The following is a 17070-nucleotide window of genomic DNA, read 5'->3' on the forward strand; positions in this document are numbered from 1 at the left end:
AAGAACACTTTTACAGCCAGAGGTGAGAGGTCAAATGTTTTTTAGATGGTAAATATTTATGTCCCCTTAGCGGTTGATCACATAAGCAAAAGGGAATATGCTCCATCATCTATGTTTATTTACATTAGTGCAAATTGTCCACTGATATTGGTGTAATGTCTCACCCCTTTTGTGTGTGAAAGTTAATTTCCCCTCAGACACACACATTTGTTCTTTGTTATTATGAAGGTCATTTGTGTAGAAAGTACTTTTCCCCACTGATTCACCCCATCTCTTTACATTACTTATATTCGGTGGCCTGACTGCATCCAGACTATGTCAAAGGCCCATCCTGGTAGATCTGAAACTAATGCAGCTTGGAGTGATCTGATAAAAGAAGTCACTTTTAGGTGCCAGGTGTAACTGAGGCCATAGATGCTCCATATCCATTACTTTGAGTGTTTTATATAATATGACTAAATGTGTTTCTGTGTTGCAGGGGCATTCATCATTTTCAGCAAATGTACTGGGTTGGTTGAAAAGTGAAACAAAATTTACATACCATGCACTATTTTGACAGTGTAAAATATACTGAATGTATACTGTTTATCATACTAAGATGGACAAAGATACATGTTGCTTTTGCAAGGGTCTGTTGATTAATCAGTCATTGGGTCATTTGTTTTACAATATGTTAAAATCAAGCTTTATACAGCACATTTCAGATATGCAACACAATGGCTTCACCAACAAAAAATAAAAACATTGAAAATAAACATTTACTACACAAAAATAAGAGGATAAAAAAAACGAATAAGCATTCTAATTCATTTTAAGGAAATGCAATTGATTAAAATATTAACATTTGGATGGAACATCAAACCCAAAATATGAGCTTGCTTTACCACATTGTTTGTTGCTACTGTATGTAACAGTGTAGGTTCCGTCCCTCTCTTCGCCCCAACCCGGGCTCGAACCAGGGACCCTTGCACACATCAACAACTGACACCCCACGAAGCATCGTTACCCATCGCGCCACAAAAGCCGCGGCCCTTGCAACGCAAGGTGAAACCCTACTTCAAGTCTCAGAGCGAGTGACGTCACTGATTGAAATGCTATTAGCGCGCACCACCGCTAACTAACTAACCATTTCACATCGGTTACACTACGTTCCCCATCAAGAAAACCAGAAATGTCACTTAAATAGAAAAGGGAACAAACAAAGAGTCACTGACAACAACCACAACTAAACAGGTGGGATTTTAAGAGGGGTTCTGATAGACACTATGGGGGTGTCCACTGAAAGGTGACTAGTAACAACAACTGGGACCTAAAAGACACCCACCATGAGACCCACTAAATCTGCCCAAAAGAGGCAAACAAAATAAAAACCCACAACAAACTTAAAGACAGGAAGCAAACCAAAAAGGTGGAGCAACTAAAGGTGTTGACTCTCCACATGTATCAAGACAACTGGAGCACTGGGCCAGACACTCTTAAATAGAACCTGGACCAGCTCAGGTGAAACACCTTCCCACTAACGAGATGGACAAGCCAGCACAGGTGTAACACATACTGACTAACGAGGTGACACCAATCAGTGCGTCCTACGTGCTATAACGAGCTAGACGTGCTAACGAGCTAGACGTGCTAACGAGCTAGACGTGCTAAAGTCCAACCTCAAACCATAAAATGGAAAAACCAAAGACTAACACCTTAAAAGTTTGCTCACCATCAACAGAAAACAACTTCAATGCTTCACCCTCACCAATATGAACATGGTGTCTACTGGCTGTCAACAATTACAAACAAGAAAAAAACATTTTCCCCCACTAGCTTCTAGAACTCTCGTCTTCCTAAAACTCTCTAGCTTCTAGAACTCTCGTCCCCTTGGAACGAGTCCAAACAAAACTCATCTCCAAAACGGAAAAACGTGCAGTCAAAATCAATTGTGATCCATGGCAAATCACTGGCTAAACGCAAAACACAAAACATTTTGACTGCCCACCCTTGAGACAACCAAGTTGTCCTTACCACAGACATGTCGGAATTTTAGAGGAAACTCCTGCAATCAGACCGTAGTAACTTTCCACCTCACTGCGGAGCTTCTCTCTTTTCAGGGTTCACTAGATAGGCATGTTGTTGGATCGGAGCCCAGTCCCCAATGTCATGCTCTAGTACATTTGGGTTGGCACATGTGAGAATTAACCCTAATATTCTAAAAGCAGGGCAACAATGTCAATATAATTGTACCAAAAAATTGTCAGTTGGTTGCATGAATAATTTTCATTACTAAATGTTACATGAACAGAAAAAATGAAATATTTGGTTGCATCGTCTTATTTTCAATGGCTCTTCAATTACATTATGCTAGGTGGGATAGCCCCAATGTCAAAACACAGTTTTAAAGTATATATTGAAAACCTAAACATAAAATGTCCACAAACATCTGCCACAATAATCGTATTACTTGTAATTTTTAAAACCTTTTAAAATGCACAAGAACCAAAAATGCTGTTTTGACAAGTAGCAATAAAATACTGATATCGATTAGGAGGGAAATCAGGTTGTACATGCTGTTGAAGCTAACACAACTAAAAAACACATGGAAATGGGAGATATATTTTACCTCACTGGTTAGAGGACAACCTGCAGAAGACAGTCAGCTACATTTTGGAGTGATACATTTAAATGTAGGGGTCGCTAAACAAAGGAACACAACACTTATTTGTCATAACTCATCGATATCATGCTAAAATCCTTTGTGTGACAGAAGGGAGATGAGGTTGCATGTCCTGTTAAAACTAACAGCTCAAAAACCACACGGAATCTGCTAATAATGTGTACATCAATGGTTAGAGGACAATTTGTAGAAAACAGTTAGCTACATTTTGAAGTGTTGCATTTTGATTCAAGTGGGTCACCAAAGTGGTAAGTGTAACACAACTATTTTTGTGTTAGTCACTTTTTGTTAAATCACATAAATAGTACTCTTTCAATTCAGAGCCTGGATTTTTCCCAAGGCTAATATCCATATCACGCTGAAATCAATTGAATGGGGTATACGTTTAGGGTTCTACATCGTGAAATTCCTTAAAATACTCCTACTATGTTAAAACATTCTACATTGTGACATTATTTCATTGATATCATGAAACAACTCCTTAATGTATTTTCTGATGTTTAATCAGAGATCTTTTATCAGAGTATCTCTTGTCACACTGATCACACCTATAAGATTTCTCTCCTGTGTGTGTTCTCTGGTGTAGCGTCAGACTGCTAGATGCAGAAAAACTCTTCCCACATTGACCACAACTATAAGGTTTCTCTCCAGTGTGTGTTCTTTGGTGTAATGTCAGCTGGCCAGATTGACCAAAACTCTTCCCACATTGACCACAGCGATAAGATTTCTCTCCTGTGTGTGTTCCCTGGTGTTGAGTCAGATGGCAAGATCGACCAAAACTCTTGCCACATTGATCACAGCTATAGGGTTTCTCTCCTGTGTGTGTTCTCTGGTGTTGAGTCAGCTGGCCAGATTGACCAAAACTCTTCCCACATTGATCACAGCTATAAGATTTCTCTCCTGTGTGTATTCTCTGGTGTTGAGTCAGATGGCAAGATCGACCAAAACTCTTCCCACATTGATCACAGCTATAAGGTTTCTCTCCTGTGTGTGTTCTCTGGTGTAATGTCAGCTGGCCAGATTGAACAAAACTCTTCCCACATTGATCACAACTATAGGGTTTCTGTCCTGTATGTATTCTCTGGTGCACTGTCAGATCGCTAGATTGACCAAAACTCTTCCCACATTGACCACAGCTATAAGGTTTCTCTCCTGTGTGTGTTCTCTGGTGTAAAGTCAGAGAGCCAGATGTAGTAAATCTCTTCCCACATTGAGTACAGCTAAATGGTTTCTCTCCTGTGTGGATTCTTTGATGAATTTTAATGCCTGCTGAGGAGGTGAATCTCTTCCCACAGTCAAAGCAGCAGTGAGTTCTCTTCCCTGTGGATCTCTGCAGGTGTTTCTTGAGGTGTTCTGATTTGGAGGGACTCTTCTCTGCCTCTTCAGCATCATGAGGTTGTTGAGGCTCCCCAGAGGATCCACGATAGTCACGTCTCTCTCCTGTGTCAACAACAAAGTCAGACAGATGGTTAAAGGCCCACAACAGCGGAAATCCACTGTAAAAGGTAATGCCAACAGCGTAGCCATGATGTTGTACAACAATTGACGTCTGTAATGAATGTTAAAATTATTTGACAATTGTCTTAAAATGAACAAGAATAGTCATATTTTGTCTTGTTTTCACATTAGTAGTAACATCAATGATTGTAGGCTAGAAATAAGTTATTCATGTTGTTGAAACTCTAAGCAGTGTGCCAGACTGGCTCCAGGTCATCTTCAAGTCTCTGCTAGGTAAAGCCCGCCTTATCTCAGCTCGCTGGTCACCATAGCAGCACCCACCCGTAGCACGCGCTCCAGCAGGTATATCTCACTGGTTACCCCCAAAGCCAATTCTTATTTTGGCCGCCTTTCATTCCAGTTCTCTGCTGCCAATGACTGGAACGATCTGCAAAAATCACTGAAGCTGGAGACTCATATCTCCCTCACTAGCTTTAAGCACCAGCTGTCAGAGCAGCTCACAGATCACTGCACCTGTACATAGCCCATCTGTAAATAGCCCATCCAACTACCTCATCCCCATACTGTATTTATTCATCTTGCTCCTTTGCACCCCAGTATCTCTACTTGCACATTCATCTTCTGCACATCTACCATTCCAGTGTTTAATTGCTATAATGTAATTACTTAGCCACCATAGCCTATTTATTGCCTTACCTCCCTTATCCTACCTCATTTGCACACACTGTATATAGACTTTCTACTGTATTATTGACTGTATGTTTGTTTATTCCATGTGTAACTCTGTTGTTGTATGTGTCAAACTGCTATGCTTTATCTTGGCAGTTGCAAATGAGAACTTGTTCTCAAGTAGCCTACCTGGTTAAATAAAGGTGAAAGATTTTCTTCAAATCTGAAAACGTTGTGAAGCAACTAAAGCAGCTAAAGCTCCCAATTCCTGAAGAACATCGGTGATGTGTTGTACCCACAGCCACTATTAAAACCGTGGATTGATGGCAGCATTCGCGCAAAACTGAAAAGGGCGAACCACTGCTTTTAATCAGGGCAAGGCGACCGGAAACATGACCGAATACAAACAGTGTAGCTATTTCCTCAGCAAGGCAATCAAACAAGCTAAGGATCAGTATAGACACAAAGTAGAGACGCAATTCGCCGGCTTAGACACCAGAGGTATGTGACAGGGCCTACAGTCAATCACCGATTACAAAAGGAAAACCAGCCCCGTCGCGGACCCCGATGTCTTGCTCCCAGACAAACTAAACAACTTCTTTGCTCGCTTTGAGGACAATACACTGCCACAGACACGGCCCGCTACCAAAACCTGCGGACTCTCCTTCACTGCAGCCAACGTGAGTAAAACGTTTAAACAAGATAACTAGCGGTCGACCGATTAATCGGAATGGCCGATTAATTAGGGCCGATTTCAAATTTTCATAACAATCGGAAATAGGTATTTTTGGACGCCGATTTGGCCGATTTTAATTTTTAAATACATTTTTTACTTTTTTACTTTTTTTAGACCTTTATTTAACCTGTTAGGGCTAGGGGGCAGTATTTGCACGGCCGGATAAAAAACATACCCGATTTAAACTGGTTACTACTCTTGCCCAGAAACGAGAATATGCATATAATTAGTAGATTTGGATAGAAAACACTAAAGTTTCTAAAACTGTTTGAATGGTGTCTGTGTATAACAGAACTCATATGGCAGGCCAAAACCTGAGAAGATTCCATACAGGAAGTGCCCTGTCTGACAATTTGTTATCCTTCTGTTGCATCTCTATCAAAAATAAAGCATCTCTGCTGTAACATGACATTTTCTAAGGCTTCCATTGGCTCTCAGAAGGCGCCAGAAAGTGGAATGAGGTGTCTGCAGTCTCTGGGCGAAGTACAGCAGCTCTGTTTGTGAGTGGTCAGGCTGGGGACAGTGACACTGGAGATGCGCGCTCATGAGAATTCTCCATTTTTTTCTTTCAGACTTTGAATGAATACAACGTCGCCCGGTCGGAATATTATCGCTATTTTACGAGAAAAATAGCATAAAAATGTATTTTAAACAGCGTTTGACATGCTTCGAAGTACGGTAATGGAATATTTGGATTTTTTTTGTCACGAAATGCGCTCGCGCGTCACCGTTTGGATAGTTACCTGAACGCATGAACAAAACAGCGGTATTTGGATATAACTATGGATTATTTGGAACCAAAACAACATTTGTTGTTGAAGTAGAAGTCCTGGGAGTGCATTCTGACGAAGAACAGCAAAGGTAATCCGATTTTTCTTATAGTAAATCTGAGTTTGGTGAGGGCCAAACTTGGTGGGTGTCAAATTTGCTAGCCGTGATGGCCGGGCTATGTACTCAGAATATTGCTAAATGTGCTTTCGCCGAAAAGCTATTTTAAAATCTGACACCGCGATTGCATAAAGGAGTTCTGTATCTATAATTCTTAAAATAATTGTTATGTATTTTGTGAACGTTAATTGTGAGTAATTTAGTAAATTCACCGGAAGTTTGCAGTGGGTATGCTAGTTCTAAACATCACATGCTAATGTAAAAAGCTGGTTTTTGATATAAATATGAACTTGATTGAACAAAACATGCATGTATTGTGTAACACAATGTCCTAGGAGTGTCATCTGATGAAGATCATCAAAGGTTAGTGCTGCATTTAGCTGTGGTTTTGGTTTTTGTGACATATATGCTTGCTTTGAAAATGGCTGAGTGATTATTTTTGGCAGGGTACTCAAAACATGACATAATCTAATGTTTTGCTTTCGCTGTAAAGCCTTTTTGAAATCGGACAATGTGGTTAGATTAACGAGAGTCTTGTCTTTAAAATGGTGTAAAATAGTCATATGTTTGAGAAATTGAAGTTATAGCATTTATGAGGTATTTGTATTTCGCACCACGCGATTCCACTGGCTGTTGACTAGGGTGGGACATAGAAGTTAAATACAGAGGCACAAACTCTGCAGTTGTTTAACTGATGTGTGGTGTTAAAAGGGAAAGCGTCCCACCTTGCCCAGGGAGGTTAACTAGGCAAGTCAGTTAAGAACATATTCTTATTTTCAATGATGGCCTAGGAACGGTGGGTTAACTGCCTTGTTCAGCGGCAGAACGACAGATTTTTACCTTGTCAGCTCAGGGATTCAATCTTGCAACCTTACGGTAAACTAGTCCAACGCTCTAACCACCTGCTTTACATTGCACTCCACGAGGTTACGCGAATGCAGTAAGAAGCTAAGGTAAGTTGCTAGCTAGCATTAAACTTATCTTATAAAAAACAATCAATCAATCATAATCACTAGTTAACTACACATGGTTGATGATATTACTAGTTTATCTAGCCTGTCCTGCGTTGCATATAATCGCTTAGGTACATGTTGCTCCAACCATAAACATCAATGCCTTTCTTAAAATCAATACACAAGTATATATTTTTAAACCTGCATATTTAGTTAATATTGCCTGCTAACATTAATTTATTATAACTAGGGAAAATGTGTCACTTCTCTTGCAAACAGTGTCAGGGTATATGCAGCAGCTTGGGCCGCCTGGCTCGTTGTGAACAGTGAAGACTATTTCTTCCTAACAAAGACAGCCGACTTCGCCAAACGACTTCGTTGCACGACTGTACCTAACCATAAACATCAATGCCTTTCTTAAAATCAATACACAAGTATATATTTTTAAACCTGCATATTTAGCTAAAAGAAATCCAGGTTAGCAGGTTATATTAACCAGGTGAAATTGGGTCATTTTGCGTTCATTGCACGCAGTCAGGGTATATGCAACAGTTTGGGCCGCCTGGCTCGTTGCGAACTAATTTGCCAGAATTTTACGTAATTATGACATAACACTGAAGGTTGTGCAATGTAACAGGAATAACGTTTTGTTTTCGAGATGATAGTTTCTGGATTTTACCATATTAATGACCTAAGGCTCGTGTTTCTGTGTGTTATTATGTTATAATTAAGTCTATGATTTGATAGAGCAGTCTGACTGAGCGATGGTAGGCACCAGCAGGCTCGTAAGCGTTCATTCAAAATAGCACTTTTGTGCGTTTTGCCAGCAGCCCTTCGCAATGCATTGCGCTGTTTATGACTTCAAGCCTGTCAACTCCCAAGATTAGGCTGGTGTAACCGATATGAAATGGCTTGATAGTTGGCCGGGTGCGCGCTAATAGCGTTTCAAACGTCACTCGCTCTGAAACTTGGAGTAGTTTTTTCCCTTCCTCTACATGGGTAACGCTGCTTCGAGGGTGGCTGTTGTCGATGTGTTCCTCGTTCGAGCCCAGGTAGGAGCGAGGAGAGGGACGGAAGCTATATTGCTACATTGGCAATGCTAAAGTGCCTATAAGAACATCAAATGGTCAAATGTACACTGCTCAAAAAAACACTAAAATAACACATCCTAGATCTGAATGAATGAAATAATCTTATTAAATACTTTTTTCTTTACATAGTTGAATGTGCTGACAACAAAATCACACAAAAATAATCAATGGAAATCCAATTTATCAACCCATGGAGGTCTGGATTTGGAGACACTCAAAATTAAAGTGGAAAACCACACTACAGGCTGATCCTACTTTGATGTAATGTCCTTAAAACAAGTCAAAATGAGGCTCAGTAGTGTGTGTGGCCTCCACGTGCCTGTATGACCTCCCTACAACGCCTGGGCATGCTCCTGATGAGGTGGCGGATGGTCTCCTGAGGGATCTCCTCCCAGACCTGGACTAAAGCATCCGCCAACTCCTGGACAGTCTGTGGTGCAACGTGGCGTTGGTGGATGGAGCGAGACATGATGTCCCAGATGTGCTCAATTGGATTCAGGTCTGGGGAACGGGCGGGTCAATCCATAGCATCAATGCCTTCCTCTTGCAGGAACTGCTGACACACTCCAGCCACATGAGGTCTAGCATTGTCTTGCATTAGGAGGAACCCAGGGCCAACCGCACCAACATATGGTCTCACAAGGGGTCTGAGGATCTCATCTCGGTACCTAATGGCAGTCAGGCTACCTCTGGCGAGCACATGGAGGGCTGTGCGGCCCCCCCAAAGAAATGCCACCCCACACCATGACTGACCCACCGCCAAACCGGTCATGCTGGAGGATGTTGCAGGCAGCAGAACATTCTATACGGCGTCTCCAGACTCTGTCACGTCTGTCACATGTGCTTAGTGTGAACCTGCTTTCATCTGTGAAGAGCACAGGGCGCCAGTGGCGAATTTGCCAATCTTGGTGTTCTCTAGCAAATGCCAAACGTCCTGCACGGTGTTGGGCTGTAAGCACAACCCCTACCTGTGGACGTCGGGCCCTCATACCACCCTCATGGAGTCTGTTTCTGACCGTTTGAGCAGACACATGCACATTTGTGGCCTGCTGGAGGTCATTTTGCAGGGCTCTGGCAGTGCTCCTCCTGCTCCTCCTTGCACAAAGGCGGAGGTAGCGGTCCTGCTGCTGGGTTGTTGCCCTCCTACGGCCTCCTCCACGTCTCCTGATGTACTGGCCTGTCTCCTGGTAGCGCCTCCATGCTCTGGACACTACGCTGACAGACACAGCAAACCTTCTTGCCACAGCTCGCATTGATGTGCCATCCTGAATGAGCTGCACTACCTGAGCCACTTGTGTGGGTTGTAGACTCCGTCTCATGCTACCACTAGAGTGAAAGCACCGCCAGCATTCAAAAGTGACCAAAACGTCAGCCAGGAAGCATAGGAACTGAGAAGTGGTCTGTGGTCACCACCTGCAGAACCACTCCTTTATTGGGGGTGCCTTGCTAATTGCCTATCATTTCCACCTGTTGTCTATTCCATTTGCACAACAGCATGTGAAATTTATTGTCAATCAGTGTTGCTTCCTAAGTGGACAGTTTGATTTCACAGAAGTGTAATTGACTTGGAGTTACATTGTGTTGTTTAAGTGTTCCCTTTATTTTTTTGAGCAGTGTATATGAAATACAAATCGTATAGAGAGAAATAGTCCTATATTAACTACAACCTAAAACATCTTACCTGGGAATATTGAAGACTCATGTTAAAAGGAACCAACAGCTTTCATTTGTTCTGAGCAAGGAACTTAAACGTTAGCTTTTTTACATCGCACATATTGCACTTTTACTTTCTTCTCCAACACTTTGTTTTTGCATTATTTAAACCAAATTGAACATGTTTCATTATTTATTTGAGGCTAAATTGATTTTATTGAGGTATTATATTAAGTTAAAATAAGTGTTCATTCAGTATTGTGGTAATTGTCATTATTACAAATAAATAAATTAAATACATTTTAAAAAACGGGCGATTAATTGGTATCGGCCTTTTTTTGGTCCTCCAATAATCGGTATCGGCGTTAAAATCATAATCGGTCGACCTCTAGTGTTAACCCTCGCAAGGCTGCCGGCCCAGACGGCATCCCTAGCTGCGTCCTCAGAGCATGTGCAGACTAGCTGGCTGGCGTGTTTACAGACATATTCAATCAATCCCTATCCCAGTCTGCTGTTCCCACATGCTTCAAGAGGGCCACCATTGTTCCTGTTCCCAAGAAAGCTAAGGTAACTGAGCTAAACGACAATAGCCCCGTAGCACTCACTTCCGGCATCATGAAGTGCTTTGAGAGACTAGTCAAGGATCATATCACCTCCACCCTACCTGACACCCTAGACCCACTCCAATTTGCTTACCGCCCCAATAGGTCCACAGACGATGCAATTGCAATCACACTGCCCTAACCCATCTGGACAAGAGGAATACCTATCTAAGTATGCTGGTAATCGACTACAGCTCAGTATTTAACACCATAGTGCCCTCCAAACTCGTCATTAAGCTCGAGACCCTGGGTCTCAACACCGCCCTATGCAACTGGGTCCTGGACTTTCTGACGGGCCACCCCCAAGTGTTGAGGGTAGGAAACAACATCTCCACCCCGCTGATCCTCAACACTGTGGTTCACCCCGCTATCATCCAGAAGGCGTGGTCAGGACAGGTGCATCAAAGCTGGGACCGAGAGACTGAAAAACAGCTTCTGTCTCAAGGCCATCAGACTGTTAAACAGCCATCACTAACATTGAGTGGCTACTGCCATCATACTGACTCAAATCTCTAGCCACTTTAATAATTAAAAATTGGATGTGATAAATGTATCACTTGTCACTTTAAACAATGCCAATTTATATAATTATATAATACCCTACATTACTCACCTAATATGTATATACTGTACTCTATACCATCTGCTGCATCTTGCCTATGCCGTTCGGGCATCACTCATTCATATATTTGTATGTACATATTCTTATTCATTCCTTTACACTTGTGTGTATTAGGTAGTTGTTGTGAAATTGTTAGATTACTTGTTAGATATTACTGCATGGTCGGAACTACAAGCACAAGCATGTCTCTACACTCGCATTAACATCTGCTAGCCATGTGTATGTGACCAATAACATTTTATTTTATTTGGTACAACTCAGACGAGTGCTCTGAAATCAGAGTAGATAGCCAGAGCGAATTTCTGAAAGCACCCGAATGTCCATTGAGAAAGCACGACTATACCATTTAGCTAAGCTAAGAATGACGGGAATAATCAAGTCAATAAACGTTGGGTAGTTAGTTAGATAGAATAAAGTAAATATAAAATGCTAACACATTGTCAGCCAAAATAACGTGTAAGGTAACTTATTTGAAAAGGCATTACTTTATTACATTGCTCAACCTTTTCTTAACATTTGTCATGATTAGTTAAAACAATGAATTTGTATCGGCTCTCGTTGGACTTGGGCTGAATATTTTCCGCCATTTTCTTCAAATCTGAAAACGATGTGAAGCCACGCCCATTTCCTGAAGAATTGCATTATAGGCCCTAACGTACTGCGTGTTTACGTCATATTTTGGTGAATTTAGTTAGACATCCGGGAACTTTTGGCATACTAATTATATCATACTATGAGCAATAGGCATACTATATACTCAATTAACATCACAAATAGTACGGTTAGTATGAGTATTCTAACACAGCTAATGACTTATCAACAGCTCTAACAATTTGACCCCCACAGGAAATCTACACTGGCAGTTATAGAAAGACCCATTTACTATATAACCATTGATTCTTGAAGAATATAACTTATAAATGCCTCAAATTTTTAAACTGTATTACCCCATCAGAAACCAAAACATAAGCTTGAAAACTGTTTGTAAACAACCACTGTATAGCCTTGACATCTTGTTTAAAATGATAATTGTGACCTTATGGATGGCCAGTCCTTGTATTCATAGTGAGGTGAATTCAGGGGGGTAGTCCTGAGCTGGACTCAAACCTGGGTCCAGCAACTGTCAAGCCAACACCTTATAACTGTTACACCAAGATGTCTGAACTTCTTGACGAGGTCGCTAGGTTTTGGGTTACGGTTGCTACAATAGCTTTCTCTATGAATTTGAGTGGTTACATTTCTCCAGCGCCCATTTCTCAGCTGTTTACCAAACCAAGTCTCAGGGCTGACAATTTTTTGCTATTTAAATCCAAGGTTACCCCTATAAAATAGCCGCACATCTATCAACCAATCTGCAGTTCAAACAATAACAAAGCTGTAATTCCACCACTAGTTTGGTTATAAGATGATGATGGGGCTGGAGAAATGAAACTACTTTCAAATTCATAGATGGACCTACGGATGCAAGCACTGACCATCCATGATATCAACATAGTTTTAACCATGTTGAGTGTTTACAGTGTTTGTTTATCATTTAAAATGTTTCTAAATATTGGAGTATAAAAAGCTTATTTGGGGTTCAACAGTTGAACTAAGCTCATGAGGCATGTGTTATATTCTTCAAGAATCAATGGTTATAAATAATTAAAGTCTAAATATGGATGTAGATATTGCATATTTCCCCTTTGACACCACACATCAGTTCAACAACTGCAGAGTTTGTGCCTCTGTTTTTAAGACAGTACTTACTAGTGTTAATCAGGGCCCGTTCATCGTTAGAACCATTGGATGCCTTAAGATGCCTTTGGGAAATCGAGCCCAGATATCCCGTTTCATCCTCGTCTTCTTCCAATGTGACAGTCATCTCCCCCTCCTCCTCTTTCACCCCAAAAACAGCAGCCTCCTCTTTCACTTCCTCTTCTTTTACTGTAACATCATCCTCCTCTTTCACTCTGAACGTCTCTTCCTCTTGTTTAACTGAAACGTCTTTCTCTTCTTCTTTCACTGTAACAGCCTCACCCTTTACTTGTTTTTGTATTGTGACATCCTCTTCCTCCTCTTTCACGACAACGTTCAGCCACAGACCCTCTTTCTCCGTCAAGCAGACATCTTCTTTAGCAGGAGGAGAGTAGCTTAGTGAACTCATGGTCGGGAATGCTAGTTATGCTATGCTAATGCTAACGTAACCAGCCCGCTAGCTGAATAATAACAACAACACCGTAAATATGAAATTATATCGGATAACTAACTAGACGACAAAAGTGGGTTAAAAACACAGTGGCTAATATACACTAAAGCGTCTAAAGAGCTTTATTGGTTCGGCTATTTTGTCTAGCAAGCTACCAAGGTGGCTGATTAACTGTTGCTGCTGTTGAAAGAAGCGTTCCGTCCACTACATTACACGTCACACTAACAGCATCGCCTTAAAGCCCCACATGATGTATTGTTACACCATGTAGGAGCAGTATAGACCTAGTCTGTTCATTATATACATCTACATGATGTATTGTTACACCATGTAGGAGCAGTATAGACCATGTCTGTTCATTATATACATCTCAATGATGTATTGTTACACCACGTAGGAGCAGTATAGACCTAGTCTGTTCATTATATACATCTACATGATGTATTGTTACACCATGTAGGAGCAGTATAAACCTACAGTAGCTGGCTACTTATTTAGATGTTGTTTGACTGAATGTGCTGTAGTAAAAAAATAAAAATATTCGCAATAATCAATCAACACATTTCTGTCTTTGTATGTCTCAATATAATAGTATTATTTAATGAAATCCATTTTTAAATAATCTTTGTCTGAAAATAAAATATGATCATCAACTGCGTTTCCCTCCAGTCAGCAGACGGCGATGTGCGTCTTTCAGGCGATGCTGCAGCGTGACGTATAATCTAGTGGACGGTTCTTCATAAACAGCTCGTCAACCACCTCGGTAGCTTGCTAGCCAACATAGCCGAAAGATTCAAGCTATTTATACGCTTTCGGTCTATATTAGCTACTGTGTTTTAGACACACGTCTGTCGTATCTACTTGTTAACCTATTTAATTTAATATTACGTTATTTTTTATAAGTCAGCTATAGTAGCTGGCTGGTTAAGTTAGCACTAGCCTGATCGCTAATGATAGCTAGCTAGCTAACATCCCCGAACATGAGCTCCCTAAACTACTCCCGTCCTGTTAAAGACGAGGAGGTCTGCTGGATGGAGAAAGAAGCTCTGGGGCTGAACATTGTCGTGAAAGAGGAGAAGGAAGAGGAGGATGTCACAGTAAAACAAGAAGTAGAGGGTGAGGCTGTTACAGTGAAAGAAGAGGAAGACGTGTTCAGAGTGAAAGAGGTGGATGTTACAGTGAAAGAAGAGGAGGAAGAGAAAGAGGAGGATGCAGTGTTTGGAGTGAAGAAGGAAGGGGAGATTACTGTCACATTGAAAGATGAAGAGGAGGAGATAGGAGAACTGATTAACACCAGTAAGTACCACCTTCAATTTGTTTTTAACTTTGGATATTCGGAGTTGGCTCGTCAATACCTCTACAACGGAGGGCCCTGGGATGATAACTGATATGTCTAGAATCAGACGACGTAGAGAACATGCTACCCCTTGTTTTCTCCGTTCCGTTTCCAAAAAGTGACTTAACATATATATTTGAGAAGGGTCTATCTGCTGACCGCAGACTGGGGGGCACGGCATGTAGTGATTTTAATGTAGTGATGTTTTACTACACACCGTGCCCCCCAATAGTGCCATGTGAGAGTTGGGTTGGCTACACCAAAGATTATGGATATACTGACAAGATGTCTCTCCGTCCTAACAAGGGAGTCGTTGTCCACAAAGCGGCACTGTGGGTTGTCTCGCTCCCGCCTATCCTGTCTTTGGATTGGTGGATACATCTTATTATTGTAATCTATTGTTTATATTCTATGAGGGTTGTTGACGTCAACCGCCTGTATTCAATGGAGAGAGATGCTAAGCTACTAGCATGAATATGCATAGCGATCTGGAGACAACTCCTATAGTGTTTTTAATCAAAGTTGTCCGTATGTCACGTGTCCACATAACTTAAGAATTACGAAACTTCTGTTAGATCAAGTAAACCTCATGTAGCAAATAAGCCATTCATTTTGTTGTTGACCAAATTCAACATTTTCCACACTGCATTGATAATTGTTTGCTTTTGGATACAACCTACTGTAACCTACTGGCATGACCTAAAGAGATACAACCTACTGTAGTTTACTGGCATGACCTAGAAAGTTACAACCTACTGTAGTCTACTGGCATGACTTAGAGAGTTACAACCTACTGTAACCTACTGGCATGACCTAGAGAGATACAACCTACTGTAGTCTACTAGCATGACTTAGAGAGATACAACCTACTGTAGTCTACTAGCATGACTTAGAGAGTTACAACCTACTGTAACCTACTGGCATGACCTAGAGAGTTACAACCTACTGTAGCCTACTGGCATGACCTAGAGAGATACAACCTACTGTAACCTACTGGCATGACCTAGAGAGATACAACCTACTGTAACCTACTGGCATGACCTACAGAGATACAACCACTGGTATGCAAGCATTTCTAAACTTTTTTTCTCTCACTTTTATGGGGTATTGTGATGTCATTATGAGGTATTGTCTGAAGATTGATCATAAAAAATATATATAATAATAATAAACAAATTTAAAAAAAAAAGTTGTTACATTTACGTCATTTAGCAGACGCTCTCATCCAGAGCGACTTACAAATTGGTGCATTCACCTTATGATATCCAGTGGAACAACCACTTTACAATAGTGCATCTAAATATTTTAGGGGGGGGGGGGGTTAGAAGGATTACTTTATCCTATCCCAGGTATTCCTTAAAGAGGTGGGGTTTCAGGTGTCTCCGGAAGGTGGTGATTGACTCCGCTGTCCTGGCGTCGTGAGGGAGCTTGTTCCACCATAGGGGTGCCAGAGCAGCGAACAGTTTTGACTGGGCTGAGCGGGAACTGTGCTTCCTCAGAGGTAGGGGGGCCAGCAGGCCAGAGGTGGATGAGCGCAGTGCCCTCGTTTGGGTGTAGGGACTGATCAGAGCCTGAAGGTACGGAGGTGCCGTTCCCCTCACGGCTCCGTAGGCAAGCACCATGGTCTTGTAGCGGATGCGAGCTTCAACTGGAAGCCAGTGGAGAGAGCGGGGTGACGTGAGAGAACTTGGGAAGGTTGAACACCAGACGGGCTGCGGCATCCTGGATGAGTTGTAGGGGTTTAATGGCACAGGCAGGGAGCCCAGCCAACAGCGAGTTGCAGTAATCCAGACGGGAGATGACAAGTGCCTGGATTAGGACCTGCGCCGCTTCCTGTGTGAGGCAGGGTCGTAGTCTGCGAATGTTATAGAGCATGAACCTACAGGATCGGGTCACCGCCTTGATGTTAGTGGAGAACGACAGGGTGTTGTCCAGGGTCACGCCAAGGTTCTTAGCACTCTGGGAGGAGGACACAATGGAGTTGTCAATCGTGACGGCGAGATCATGGAACGGGCAGTCCTTCCCCGGGAGGAAAAGCAGCTCCGTCTTGCCGAGGTTCAGCTTGAGGTGGTGATCCGTCATCCACACTGATATGTCTGCCAGACATGCAGAGATGCGATTCGCCACCTGGTTATCAGAAGGGGGAAAGGAGAAGATTAATTGTATGTCGTCTGCATAGCAATGATAGGAGAGACCATGTGAGGATATGACA

General features: G+C 41.9%; 2 protein-coding genes across 2 annotated transcripts in view; one reads left to right on the plus strand and one right to left on the minus strand.

Moving 5' to 3' along the window:
- Nucleotides 1-480: 480 nt before the first annotated feature.
- LOC123732640 (uncharacterized) lies at nucleotides 481-13714 on the minus strand. Its single transcript, XM_082968945.1, has 2 exons — nucleotides 13084-13714; nucleotides 481-4102 (listed from the first exon to the last, which is right to left on the minus strand). The coding sequence occupies exons 1-2, from the start codon at nucleotides 13478-13480 to the stop codon at nucleotides 3144-3146; spliced, it is 1356 nt and encodes a 451-aa protein (XP_082825071.1). The 5' UTR covers nucleotides 13481-13714; the 3' UTR covers nucleotides 481-3143.
- Nucleotides 13715-14253: 539 nt separating this feature from the next.
- The window catches only part of LOC106606995 (uncharacterized), a 33185-nt gene continuing 30368 nt past the window's right edge, over nucleotides 14254-17070 (plus strand). The window contains exon 1 of the mRNA XM_082969094.1: nucleotides 14254-14818. Coding sequence (XP_082825220.1) covers nucleotides 14503-14818 — 316 coding nt within the window. The 5' untranslated portion in view covers nucleotides 14254-14502. The remainder of the gene's footprint in view (nucleotides 14819-17070) is intronic.

The sequence above is a fragment of the Salmo salar genome, chromosome 02 (genome assembly GCF_965601325.2).
Source record: "Salmo salar chromosome 02, fSalSal1, whole genome shotgun sequence".
Taxonomy (NCBI): Eukaryota; Metazoa; Chordata; class Actinopteri; order Salmoniformes; family Salmonidae; genus Salmo; species Salmo salar.